The 13,998-nt window shown below is 39.3% G+C and overlaps 1 protein-coding gene across 2 annotated transcripts in view; it reads left to right on the top strand.

The window, feature by feature from the left end:
* The window catches only part of LACTB2 (lactamase beta 2), a 30,503-nt gene extending 22,495 nt beyond the window's left edge, over positions 1-8,008 (top strand). Inside the window, exons 4-7 of one of the 2 annotated variants that reach the window (XM_005563513.5) lie at positions 1,421-1,599; positions 4,527-4,675; positions 6,643-6,724; positions 7,369-8,008. In XM_005563513.5, coding sequence (XP_005563570.1) covers positions 1,421-1,599; positions 4,527-4,675; positions 6,643-6,724; positions 7,369-7,412 — 454 coding nt within the window. In that variant the 3' untranslated portion in view covers positions 7,413-8,008. The remainder of the gene's footprint in view (positions 1-1,420; positions 1,600-4,526; positions 4,676-6,642; positions 6,725-7,368) is intronic. The other variant, XR_012416931.1, reaches the window with a different exon arrangement.
* Positions 8,009-13,998: the final 5,990 nt, after the last annotated feature.

The raw sequence follows: 13,998 nt of genomic DNA, 5'->3' as shown, positions 1-13,998 counted from the left end.
TACCTGTCATACTTTAAAAGTATTATAATCAGTTTTGTCAACAAAAACTGAAAATTGGAGGAAAGGAAAAAGGAAACAAAAGCATATAAATTTCTTATGTAGGGTAAAATTTATAAAAAAATAAAAACTCTGTTCTTAAAATTTTTAATTAGCAAAAAAATAGATTAAAGAGTCTTTTTCTGACCACCTGCTGCCTGTTAAGAAAGTTTAAGCTTTAAAATAAATTTTTTATTTTAAAAAAAAAATTAAATAAATTTTTTACCATTTATTAAGCATGCAACTTTGTGCCACCTACTGTGCTAAGCACTTAAATACTTGTCTTTGAAAAGTATATACTGATGCCAGCCTAGGCAACATAGACAGACCTTGTCTTTACAAAAAATAAAAATAAATTAGCCAAGCATGGTGGCACATACCTGTGCTCCCAACGACTCAGGAGGCTGAAGTGGGAGAATTGCTTGAGCCCAGGAGGTCAGGGCTGCAGTGAGCCAGGATCACGCCACCATACTTCAGCCTGGGTGAGAACAGCTTGGAAAACATAGCAGGACCTTGACCTATCTCAAAAATAAACAAACATATATATGTGTGTGTGTGTGTGTGTGTGTGTGTGTGTGTAGAAAATGATGTAAACATATAGTGATGTAGGAAAATACAATATAGTAAGTTAAGAATTCAAAAATCAGGTATTAAAACAATATCACAGTTTTGTTTTTAAAATATAAATATGCATAGAAAATAAATATATATTCTATAATAATAAAAGCACTCCCTCTGAGGAATAGAAATGGTTGTTGATGTTCATTTCTTTTAAATACTTTCCTTTTCTCTTTTCCAAATTTGTTATAATCAGTGCTTATTACTTATAAAATAAGAAAAAAGGTAGGAGGCCAGACGAGGTGGCTCATGCCTATAATTCCAGCACTTTGGGAGGCCAAGGTGGTAGGATTGCTTGAGTCTAAGAGTTCAAGACCAGCCTGTCAATTTTGTGAGCTCCTGTCTCTACAAAAAATAAAAATAAATTAGCCAGGCTTGATGGCCCGCACCTGTGGTTCCAGCTACTCAGGAGGCTGAGGTGGGAGGATCACTTGAGCCTGGAAGATTGAGCCTGCAGTGACCTGTGATTGTGCCCCTGAACTGCAGCCTGGGTAACAGAGTGAGACCCTGTCTCAAAAAAAAAAAAAGAAGAAAAAAAAGGGTGGGAAAAGTATTAAATTTTACTTCAGAGTGAGAATCTTTGTTTAGTTGAAGGAGAGCATTTTCTAATGATAATTTTCAGTGGGTACAAGAAAAAAAAAGATGCTTTTTAACTCATCTGTTTATTTGTGTCTAAAGATAAGGATAGAGAATAATTTACTTCTCAGAATTTCTTCTAAGCCTGAGTTCATAATTGTTATTATTCCTTATTTCTTCTTTCAACCAGAGTTCTATATACACCTGGCCACACTGATGATCATATGGCTCTACTCTTAGAGGAAGAAAACGCTATCTTTTCTGGAGACTGCATCCTAGGGGAAGGAACAACGATATTTGAAGACCTCTATGATTATATGAACTCTTTAAAAGAGTTATTGAAAATTAAAGCTGATATTATATATCCAGGTGGGTAATTTTTTAATTTTTTTGTATTTTTAAATAGAGACAAGGTCTTGCTGTGTTTTCCAGGCTGTTCTCAAACTCCTGACCTCAAGCAGTCTTCCCACCTCAACCTCCCAAAGTGCTGGGTTTACAGGCATGCCAAAGTGGATAGTTTTTCAAACCTAGCAAACCATTTGTGTCAGATGATGAGGAAGGTTCATTTTGGCTTGTCTCTGTATGTATTTGGCCTTGAAGAGATAACATATAAGGCCAGGCTCGGTGGCTCACACCTGTAATCCCAGCACTTGGGAGGCCAAGGCGGGCAGATCATGAGGTCAGGAGTTCGAGACCAGCCTGGCCAACATGGTGAAACCCCGTCTCCACTGAAAATACAAAAATTAGCTGAGCGTGGTGGCACACGCCTGTAATCCCAGCTACTTGGGAGGCCGAGACAGGAGAATCGCTTGAACGTGGGAGATGGAAGTTGCAGTCAGCCGAGATCGCACCGCTGTGTGCCAGCCTGGGTGACAAAAGCAAGACTCTGTCTCGGGAAAAAAAAAAAAAAAAAAAACATATAAACTACTTCTTTAAAATATACCCCTCTTTGGGAAGCCTAGGTGGGCAGATCACCCGAGTTCAGGAGTTCGAGACCAGCCTGGCCAACATGTTGAAACCCTGTCTCTACTAATAATAAAAAAATTACCCGGGCATAGTGGCAGGCACCTATAATACCAGCTACTCAGGAGGCTAAGGCAGGATAATTGCTTGAACCTGGGAGGTGGAGGTTGCAATGAGCCAAGATCCGCCATTGCACTCCAGCCTGGGCAACAGAGTGAGACTGTCTCAAAAAAAAAAAAAAAAAAAGGAAAAAAATACACCCCTAAGTCCTCTCTAGCTGTGCAGTTAAAGAGAAGGCCGAGAGCCATATTAATAACTTTTGATAAAGATATGAGGGTTATTTTTCAACATACAGTTATTAATAGAACTGTGCAAAGAAATAAGCTTACATTGAAATGGGAAAATATTTTCATTCCATAAGCCACTGTCATTTTTGTTAACTTGATTTGTATTTGTACCACATTTTAGCTGTGTAACTTTGGGTAATGTTTGACCTCTGAGCTTTAGTTTTTTTAATTTACAATATTGAAATACCAATAGCTTCTATATCAACTATAAAATGGTAATCCTTATTTCCATTCTCCAGAAAGAGAAACATATTAGTATCTCAGATCTCACTGGACTGTTCTACAATATCAATCTCTCCTTCATCTTAAGAGCTAAGAAATGGCCAGGCGCAGTGGCTCATGCCTGTAATCCCAGCACTTTGGGAGGCCAAGGCAGGCAGATCACCTGAGGTCAGGAGTTCAAGACCAGCCAGGCCAACATGGTGAAACCCCATCCCTACTAAAAATACAAAAATTAGCCAGGCGTTGTGGCGGGCACCTGTAATCCCAGCTTCTCAAGAGGCTGAGGGAGGAAAATCACTTGAACATGGGAGGCGGAGATTGCAGTGAGCAGAGATCACGCAATAGAGTGAGACTCCTTCTCAAAAAAAAAAAAAAAAAAGCTAAGAAAGGACCCAACAAAAAGGCCCAAAAGGAAAAAGGGACTAGGCCACTTAATTTTCTAAGTTCTTCTAACTCGCTCCTAACCCATTGAAAGATCCATCCATCCAGTATCTTCAACACATTTATACTCTGTGATGAGTTCCTACTGCTGGGGAAATAAAAAACATACAGTAGAGCTAGGCATTTAGATTAATATGATGATGTTAAAGGATTGCAGGCTGATAGCTTTGGGGGTTTTGTTTGTTTTGCTTTGTTTTTGCTAAAGACAGCTATTTTTAAAGAGAAGAGGGCAGACGTTCGGTGAATTCACATTCAGGCTAAGCTAATGAGAGGCTGCCTAGTAAAGATTCTAGAGTGCTTTAATGAATCCAGTGAAGTGGCTTACTAGCACAGCAGTTGTTTATATGTAAATTATGCTCTGTAGCCATAGCTACCATAATATTAAAGCCTTCTAGCCATCAGGTTTTGTGCAAGGGCCTTTACAGTTGTCATCCTCACCAAAACCCTGTAAAGTAGGTAGTGGTTTCCTCACCACACATCAGAAGAAACAGCTTGGAGAGATTCAGATAATTCCTCATTTATTAGCCACACAGCAAATAAATGATAGGTCTGTGTCTAACCAGATCCCATAACAGGTTAGCCTGCTTCTGAATATTTTGTTCTCAAATATTCAAGAACATCATTCTTCCAGACTTGTATAATATATAATATTAATATGTACTGTCTTAAAAGGGAGGTAAATTATAGTATAACTTAATCTGGGTTGTCAAAATTTCTGACATACATAAGCGTATACATAGGATTCTTAAAGTTCTACTGTGGGTCTTGTGAATTTTTAATAGAGCTTGGTCATGTACATGAAACTGCTTTTTACATTCTCCTTTTGCAGTATTTTATAAGCTTAGCCTAATGGTCAAGAGCACAGAGTGGTTAAGAGATCCCGTCAGAATCCTAACTCTACCCCTTCTTAGCTATGTAACTGTGGACAGATTATTTACCCTCCGTATGCCTCAGTTTCTGCCATAAGAAAGGTATAATAATTGTACCTACTTCATGGGATTCTTGTAAGAATAATGTATGTTAATCATTTAGGGCAGTGCCTAGCACATAGTGAGCACTCCATAAACATTACCTATTGTTATTATTGTAGTTGCTATTTTTATTGCTATATTTTATTGTTAAATTTTTATTCCTATTTTTAATGTACACAATATTTTCTATAGATTGTATTTGCTATAATTTTCTAACTGGGGGGCATTGTACATAATTTTTAAATCTCTTTCACCTGTATAGCTTTCCAAATAGTTCATAGAGTGAGTTAGCTTCTGTTGTACTTAGTATTTTTTTATCTGGCTGAAGTAACTCATAATTATTTTAATTCAGGACATGGCCCAGTAATTCATAATGCTGAAGCTAAAATTCAAGAATACATTTCTCACAGAAATATCCGAGAGCAGCAAATTCTTACATTATTTCGTGAGAACTTTGAGAAATCATTTACAGTAATGGAGCTTGTAAAAATTATTTACAAGGTAATTTTCAGTTTTCTTATTTGTATGTAGTCACAGATTTATCAGAATTATCTATTTAGTAGACTATAGAAATGGTAAATTTATCATATCCCAGATCAGAAGTTATGCCACTTTTCTAGATGTGAGACCAGCAACCTAAACTTTCTACAGCGCTAAAATTAAACAAAAACTGGCCTTAGAGAACAAAGATAGCCATTTTGAGCCATCATTGAACTTTATATACTTGATTATTGTAGGAGAAACTGCCTATTTAGGAGGAACTACCAAGAGCCTGATGATTACATTTTGTAATAATTTTTGGATTATTCTAGCCATCTTGATTATCTCGTGTGCTAGCCTGCACCAAGAAAGGCGGGGTGACCTGCTAGACACAAATATTGGGATGGTAACAGTGAGAAGTAGTAGCAAAGCAGTGAGAAGTAGTAGCAATGCCAAACAATGGAGAAAAAGGAAAAAAAAAAATCAAAGAACATGAGTAAAGTAGTATGTAGGGAAAGAGCCTTACACCTCAGTGGCCTCTGAGAATATCACTGTATTGACAGCACTATATAGCATTCAGTATAATTCAGTTTTTCAGCAAATGTTTATTAGATGTCTGCTGTCTAGGTAGCATAGCTTAGAGGTTAAAAATGTAAGCTTTTGTGGCCAGGCATAGTGGCTCACCCCTGTAATCCCAGCGTTTTGGGAGGCTAAGTGGAAGGGTTGCTTCAGCCCAGGAGTTCATGACAAGCTTGGGCAACATAGTGAAACCTCAACTCTACAAAAAATTTTTTAAATGAGCCGGGCGTGGTGGCACATGCCTGTGATCCCAGCTGCTCGGATGGCTGAGATGGGAGGATCACATGAGCCTGGGAAGTAAAGGCTGCAGTGAGCCGACATCATACCGTTGCACACCAACCTTGGTGACAGTGCAAGACTGTATCTCAAAAACTTTTTTTTTTGAGACAGAGTTTCTCTCTTGTTGCCCAGGCTGGAGTGCAATGGTGCCATCTCAGCTCACTGCAACCTCCGCCTCCCGGGTTGAAGCAATTCTCCTGCCTCAGCCTCCCGAGTAGCTGGGATTACAGGCATGTGCCATCACACCTGGCTAATTTTGTATTTTTAGTAGAGACAGGGTTTCTCGGTGTTGGTCAGGCTGGTCTTGAACTCCCGGCCTCAGGTGATCCGCCTGCCTAGGCCTCCTAAAGTGCTGGGATTACAGGTGTGAGTCACTGCGCCCACCCCAAAAACTTTTTTCTAAAAATTAAATTTAAATTAAACTATACAAAGATATTACCGTGTAACCTAATAAATAAATTATAGGGCCAACTGTCTGTAGCATCATGAAAACATTCTAAGAATAATTTTTACATTTATTCATTCATAAAATATTAATGTGTTTCTGCTATGTATTATTATGCTAAACACTGAATATTCAGTAATGAACAAAACAGATACTGCTGCTGGGCCGGGCATGGTGGCTCACGCCTGTGATCCCAGCACTTTAGGAGGCCAAGGCGGGTGGATCACCCGAGGTCAGGAGTTCGAGACAAGCCTGGCCAATGTGGTGAAACCCTATCTCTACTAAAAATACAAAAATTAGCCAGGCATGCTGGCACACCCCTGTAATCCTAGCTACTCGGGAGGCTGAGGCACGAGAATAGTTTGAACCTGGGAGGCGGAGGTTGCAGTGAGCTGAGATCGCGCCATTGTACTCCAGCCTGGGCAACAAGAGTGAAACTCTGTCTCAAAAAAAAAGAACAGATACTGCTACTGTCTTTATGGCACTTACAACCTATTCTATCTATAGGAGTATAGATAGAATATAAAACAAGATGTATACAAAGTGAAATTGTGAAAAATGTTAAGTTAAAAATGTGTTTAAGATAAACTTTTGTTACATTTTGCTTTTCTTCAAAGCTTTCAAAAAAATTAACTGTTCTTTTTTTAAAAAGAAGGAATTTTTTTCACCTTCATTTTTCTTTTAGAATACTCCTGAGAATTTACATGAAATGGCTAAACGTAATCTCTTGCTTCATTTGAAAAAACTAGAAAAAGAAGGAAAAATATGTGAGTATGCTTCCAAATTTTCTTCTGTTACCAGCATTTAAAATATTTTTACAGATGCCTTAGTTTCCTTCGAGGAAAAATAATACCCATCAGAGTTCTCCCATGAATATCACTTTAAATTGGAGAGAGACAGACGCTAGGAAGGTCAGTAGCACAGGGCCAGTTGACCACAAGTTGGAACCAAAGGCTCCCATGGGAATTAGAATCTCAGTTGGAATTCCAATCCTTACTCACCAGAATGGCAATCAAAGACACGTAGTAGGAAGATAACTTCTATTCTCCCAGACCCAAAAACCACGAAGAATTTTACATGTGGTAGATTTGGGAACAGCCAAAGGTTTTAAACAGTGGTAAAGGTAGTAAACTCAGAGATGTTAAAGCAGTAATTATGTAATTATTTTCTAGTGTTAGTTTGTCAAACTAATAATTTATAGAAATGTAATCCTTAAAAGCCAGAATTCTAAGCTTGAATTTGATGTGGAAGCCTTAGCAATGTTTTTACATGTACCAAAAATACCCAACTTTATATTGAGCAACAAAATTATTTTAAGAATGAGTACTTTTTCTAGCCACAAGGTAACTTAAAATCCAGTGCATTTACTTATCTATTGTTAAATTTTTACTCTCTGATTTTCTTTCTACAGTTAGCAGCACAGATCCTGACAAGAAATGGAAAGCTCATCTTTAGTTTCAGATTAAAGAAACCTTTGTTTTATTTTGCTTTGAGAAAATGGTATGTTTTCTTAACTATAGGTTATTTTATAGAGAGTATAAAAGTATAAAACATTGAAAATAACCCTAGATATGCTTTAAAATAATGTTATATTTATGCTAAAATATATGAATTACACTATACAACCATATGATAGGTTATTTCTCTAACCTTGGTTTTATAACGTTTTACCAAAAATTCAAAATCTAATAGTTTATCAGTTTTCAATAGATTCAATAAAATGGTTACTTTAAAAATAATAAAATTTATCCAATTTAAACTTGATGTTATTTTTGGTGGTCAGTTATCTATTATTAGTGATCAGTAATACTGTTTTCTATAGCTACTTTATTTAACAGCACAGATTTCTATGTACCCTTACTCTTTTCTCAACCCTTGTCTCTATCTGTACATAATTGCTTTGTCTTGATGTTTCTATCAACTATATCATGACTATCTATTGGTTCCATAACTCTGTATCATGTGTATTTTCTTATTCTGGTATACCACAAATGATTCATGCAAATGAATTTTTGGTGATTGAAAAATATTAAATTCCTAATTTAAAGTATTATATAATGAGTAATTATTTCTGTAATCCATTAATGCAACCAACATACTTCCCAAGTTTAAATTTTAGTATGTAAATAGTCATCAGCTTATACATGAATTATTTACCAAAAGTTTACATTTAAATTAAAGGATTATAACATAGGGCATTTTTTATATTTTTATATAAGTAGTGTTCCTATATAGTGGTTAGGTTCACAAGGCAGTCCACCAGTGCTTACTTATACAGTTCTCAAACTACAATACTAAAACATGCCCGGAATTCTGAGTGCATTTTGTTTACTCTTCTCTAAAGAGTGAGACTTTAAAAAGTTTTTTGTTTGTTTTTGAGACAGTCTCTCTGTCACCTAGGCTGGAGTGCAATTGTTCAATCTCAGCTCACTGCAGTCTCTACCTCCCAGGCTCAAGCAATCCTCCCACCTCAGCCTCCTGAATAGCTGGGACTACAGGCACACAGCACCACACCTGGCTAATGTTTTTATTTTTTATACAGATAGAATCTCACTATGTTGCCTAGGTTAGTCTTGAACTGGCTCAAGCATTCCTCCTGCCTCAACCTTCCAGAGTGCTGGGATGATAGGCATGAGCTACCACACCCAGCCAGACTTAACATTTTTTTAGTTTTCTTTGGCAGCTTCATCTCTTTCTGCCTCTTTTCCCAAGGTCCCTAGAATTTTCATGCCATTCTAATACACTTATTCTCATGCTTTGAAGACCTAGACCCGTATTCCTAGAACTGGTTCTTATTACAGAATAACTATAAACTCAAAAACAAAATCATCCTAATTGAAAAATAGGCAAAGAACTTGAATAGACATTTCTCCACAAAAGATATACAGGTGGCCCATAACACATGAAAAGATATTCATCATCACTCATCATTAGATAAATGTTAAAACCCTGAGATACCACTTCAGGCCCATTAGGATAGCTGTTATTAAAAATTTTAAATTAAAATAAATAAATAAATAAATAACAAGTGTTGGCAAGAATGTGGAGGAATCCTTGTGCATTGCTGATAGGAACATAAAATCGTGTAGCCACTATGGAAAACAGTATGGTACTTCCTCAAAAAAACCTTTAGAATTACCATATGGTCAGCAATTTCTCTTCTGACTATATACCCAAAAAATTAAAAGCAGGGACTTGAACAGACATTTGTACATCCATGTTCACAGCAACTTTATTCACAATAGCCAAAAGGTGGAAGCAACCTAAATGTCTGTTGAAGGACGACTGGATAAATAAAATATGCTATACACATATAGCGGAATGTATTTCTTCTTACAAAGGAGGGAAATTCTGACATGTGCTACAACATGGATGAACCTTGAAGACATTATGCTAAGTGATACTAGCCTGTCACAAAAAGATAAACACTATACAATAGTACTTATAGGAGGTGCCTAGAGTGGTCAAATTCATAGACAGAAAGAAGAATGGTGGATACCAGGGACTAGGAGGAAGGGGAAATGGGAAGTTAGTGTTTCATATAAGAAGTTTTGCAGTTTGGGTAGATGAAAAGAGTTCTGGTGATAGGTGGTAGCGGTGATTGCAAAACACTGTCAATGTACTTAATATCACTGAATGATACTATGTTAGGGTTCTCCAGAGGAGCAGAACCGATAATACAAATGTGTATCTAAAAGGGAGTTTATTAGGGAGAATTGGCTTACGCAGTTACAAGACAAAATCCCACAATAGGCTACCTGCAAGCTGGGGAAAAAGAGAAGCTGGTAGCATGGCTCAATCCAAGTCCAAGAGCCTCAAAACCAGGGAAGCCAACAGTGCAGCCAAGGCTGAGGCCAAAGGATTTATTCTTTTTTTTTTTTTTTTTTTTTTTTTTTTTTGCGCAACAGAATCTCACCGTGTTGCCCAGGCTAGAGTGCAGTGGTGCGATTTTGGCTCACTGCAACCTCTGCCTCCTGGATTCAAGCGATTCTCCTGCCTCAGCCTCCTGAATAACTAGGATTATAGCCCCAGCTAATTTTTGTATTTTTAGTAGAAACACGGTTTTACTATGTTGGCCAGGCTGGTCTCAAACTCCAGGATTTGTTTTTGATATGCTTCTCTTCCTCCTCTTATAACCAAATCTTCACCAAGTACTTAATGCCTATTCCACCTCCAGAATGTATCACTACCTCTTACCCCACCAATACTCCTTAGTCCAGGCCATCATCCTCTCTTGCCTGAACCAGTGCAATTAATTCTGGACTTCCTACCTCTATTCTTGGAAGAAGTTGGGGAACAGGGATGAGAAGGGCATTCTGAGCTGAGGAAATCTTACGTAAAAGCCATGGAATCATTGTCTTTTTATAGTACCATGGCCCACTTCAGATACTGCAGACTGTAATTAGATATATTGGAAGAGGGGTGATAATGGAAGGCTAGTACATTTATTGTTTATTGAAAGAGTCTAGCAACTGAGAGCTTTAACCAAAACAATGGCATTCATTAAATGTCTGCTTTGTCCTGGGTACTGGGCCAGGCCCGGGGATACAAAGGTAAACAAAAGAAGCTCATATTTTATTTATGAAGACATACAATTACCATGTGCTAGAGTAAAGGAAGAGGAGCTTACCTGGCTGAGTTATAGAAAGCTGCTTAGAGGACCTTGAGCTCAGTCTTAAAAGATGGGTACATGGTAGGCAAAGTTAGGGGTTTTTGTATGGTAGATGGGAGAATTGTTCCAATTGGAGGAAATCATGTATGCACATAGATATGGCAGAGCATCATTTGGTTGGGGAACTAATTTATACAACTAGAATTTATGTTATTGTGTGTTGAGGCCATAGGGATAACAAGAATCTCATGGGAACACAGAAATCACACAGGAAGCAACGTATTGTTATCCAGCCGTGTTTCATACAGGTTGAGGTATGTATACTTTAGGAATTGGAAAGCATTTCAGGTTCTGGAGCAGTTCTAGTATTATTTTGTTGTATCCTCACAGCAAGAGTTGGTCCTCTTCTATTCTGGTGATTTCATTCCTCTATTCATTTCCAGTACTTCAATCACTTTACCTTCCGTTCAGAGCACCTGGAAGTTTTTGCTTACTCATGTTCTGTTTATTCAAGAGTTTCCAAAGCCTGCTTGTTGTCACCTCTGCCTTCTCTCTGCATATCTTCAGCCTCTGTTTGGCAACTGTGTAGCCCTCTTCATGTCTCAGGTACTGATCTCCTCATAGAAAACGATCTGATTGGTGTATTTGTTCTCTGTTTGAGAGAATTTTCTTGCCACACTTTCTTATATGTTACTGACCAGCCTTTATGCTGACTGCGCTGGACCAATCATCAGGGACCAGAAGTTTTATCAGAAGGGGACAGGGACCCCATTGAACAGAGGCAGTGGGGAGCGTAAGCATTCTAAGATTTGATGTTTTCAGTATCGTGGGGGAAGGAAAAAAACAGAAGGGGTATCAAGGATTCTAGAATGGGGGATAAGATATAGGATAAATATTAAAGAAGAGGAATAGCACTTAGAAACCTATTAGTTATTGAGAGATGGGGGATCAGGTAGACAGAGAGAAGTCTAGAAGAGCTATAGATTTCTGGCTTGGGCAGCTGGGTAGATGTTGGTAACCAGATTGAGAGACTAGAAGAAACGGGACAGGTAGAGTACAGAAGAGAAGAAAGATGCGTTTTACTACAGATACAAGTTTGAAGTACCAGGAAACATCCAAAGGGAGATACCTAGTAGGCACTCAGATGTATGGAACTGGAGCTGAGCAGATAAGATATATTTTGTTACAGGTAACAGAAACTTATTTCAACAAGCTTAAGCAAAGGGGGAAGTTGGTTGGCACATGTAACCAACCTGAGAAGAATAAGAGTAGAGTAAAGTCAAGCCTGTGAACAAGAACAGATGTTGACATTCCCATCAATACAACCCCAAACCTCTCACCTCTATTTATCTTTGCAGGTAGGAGACCCCACATTCAACTGGGTTCTTCACATGATGAAGGACATGGACACGGTTATGGGAGCTCTGGGCTCACACTACTTTTTTTTTTTAGTGGGGGGAGATGGGATCTTGCTATATCACCCAGGCTGGAGTGCAGTGGCACAAACATGGCTCACTGCAACCTCCACCTCCCAGGCTTAAGTGATCCTCCCACCTTAACTGCCCCAGTAGCTGGGACCACAGGTGCAGGCTACCATGCCTGGCTAATTTTTATTTATGTATTTGGTTTTTGTAGAGATAAAGTCTTGCCATGTTGCCCAGGCTGGTCTTGAACTGAACTCAAGCAGTCCTCCTGCTTCAGTCTCCCAAAGTGCTGGGATTACAGTCATGAGCCCCCATAACTGGCCTCTAGGCTCGTATTCTCACCATTCTATAACCAGCAGAAAAAACTGATTTGTCTAGCTTCGAGATGAAAAATCCTAGGGGAAGAATTCAGTGATTTATACTGGTTTATTTCCCATCCCTTAGACCAGTCCCTGTGGTCAAGGAAACATTAGGTACTGTATTTAGCCCAGCTACCCCCTGTGGCTGGAGTGAGCAAAACCTGTTTCCAGAAGAAGACTGTCACAGGAAGATTCTGGACCAATATAGTTACCTTACTGAATAACTTTGCCTTCTTTCCAATTTGTGTAAAATATATAATAAATAAATCCAATTATGCTGCAGCAACTCAAAGAATGACTGGGTCATCTCTGTGCAACCTTAATCGTTTCTGTGTATTTCTCTCGAGACTTTGAGTATTTTGAAGTCGTCTCTCCAGATTGTCACTTCAATTAAAAGTTGGTGAAGTGGCTGGTAGCAGGGAAAGTAGAATCCTGGAGAACATGTGAAAAGATTCAAGGGCAGATAGTCTTATTTCTGCTAGTGCTGTTTATCAGTGCCCCCTCCGAAGTCTGTGCTTATAACAATGCAACACACATCAAAATGAGACCTGCCACCAATTTCCAGGGAATGGTGGAGGAGGAAGACTCTCATTACTATCAGTCTTTCCCTCCTATTCTATTTTTGGGGGTGCTTGGGAAGATACTTTTGCTTTAATTTTTATTTTAAAAAATAGAGACTGGGCGCAGTGTCTCACGCCTGTAATCCCAGCACTTTGGGAGGTGCAGGGGGGCATCATGAGGTCAGGAGATCAAGACTATCCTGGCTAACACCATGAAACCCCGTCTCTTCTCAAAAAATACAAAAAATTAGCCGGGCGTGGTGGCGGGCACCTGTAGTCCCAGCTACTCGGGAGGCTGAGGCAGGAGAATGGCATGAACCTAGGAGGCAGAGCTTGCAGTGAGCCAAGATTGCACCACTGCACTCCAGCCTGGGCGACAGAGCGAGACGCCATCTCAAAAAAAAAAAAAAATAGAACTCCTAGACTCAAGCAGTCCACCGGCATCAGCCCCCCAAAGTGCTAGCATTATAGGCACAAGCCACTACACCCAGCCAATACTTGTGTTTTGTTAGGGGATATACGTTCAGTATTTGAAATATTGGGGGATCCATTCCAAGATGACTGAATAGGAACAGCTCTGGTCTGCAGCTCCCAGCGTGATTGATGTAGAGGACAGGTGATTTCCGCATTTCCAACTGAGGTACCTGGTTCATCTCACTGGGAATGGTTGGACAGTGGGTGAAACCCACGGAGGGCAAGCTGAAGCAGGGTGGGGCATCACCTCACATGGGAAGCACAAGGGGTCAGAGGATTTCCCTTTCCTAGCCAAAGGAAGCTATGACAGACTGTACCTGGAAAAATGGGACACTCCCACCCAAATACTGCAATTTTCCCAAGGACTTAGCAACTGCCAGACAAGGAGATTCTCTCTCATGCCTGGCTCAGCGGGTCCCATGCGCATGGAACCTTGCTCACTGCTAGCGCAGCAGTCTGAGATCAAACTGTAAGGCGGCAGCCTGGCTGGGGGAGGGGCATCTGCCATTGCTGAGGCTTGAGTAGGTAAACAAAGCAGCCAAGAAGCCCGAACTGGGCAGAGCCCACCACAGCTCAGCAAGACCTACTGCCTCTAGACTCCACCTCTGTGGG

This window comes from Macaca fascicularis, chromosome 8, assembly GCF_037993035.2.
Source record: "Macaca fascicularis isolate 582-1 chromosome 8, T2T-MFA8v1.1".
Taxonomy (NCBI): domain Eukaryota; kingdom Metazoa; phylum Chordata; class Mammalia; order Primates; family Cercopithecidae; genus Macaca; species Macaca fascicularis.
The sequence above is the reverse complement of the archived record's forward strand: the minus strand, read 5'-3'. Positions and strand labels throughout refer to the sequence as shown.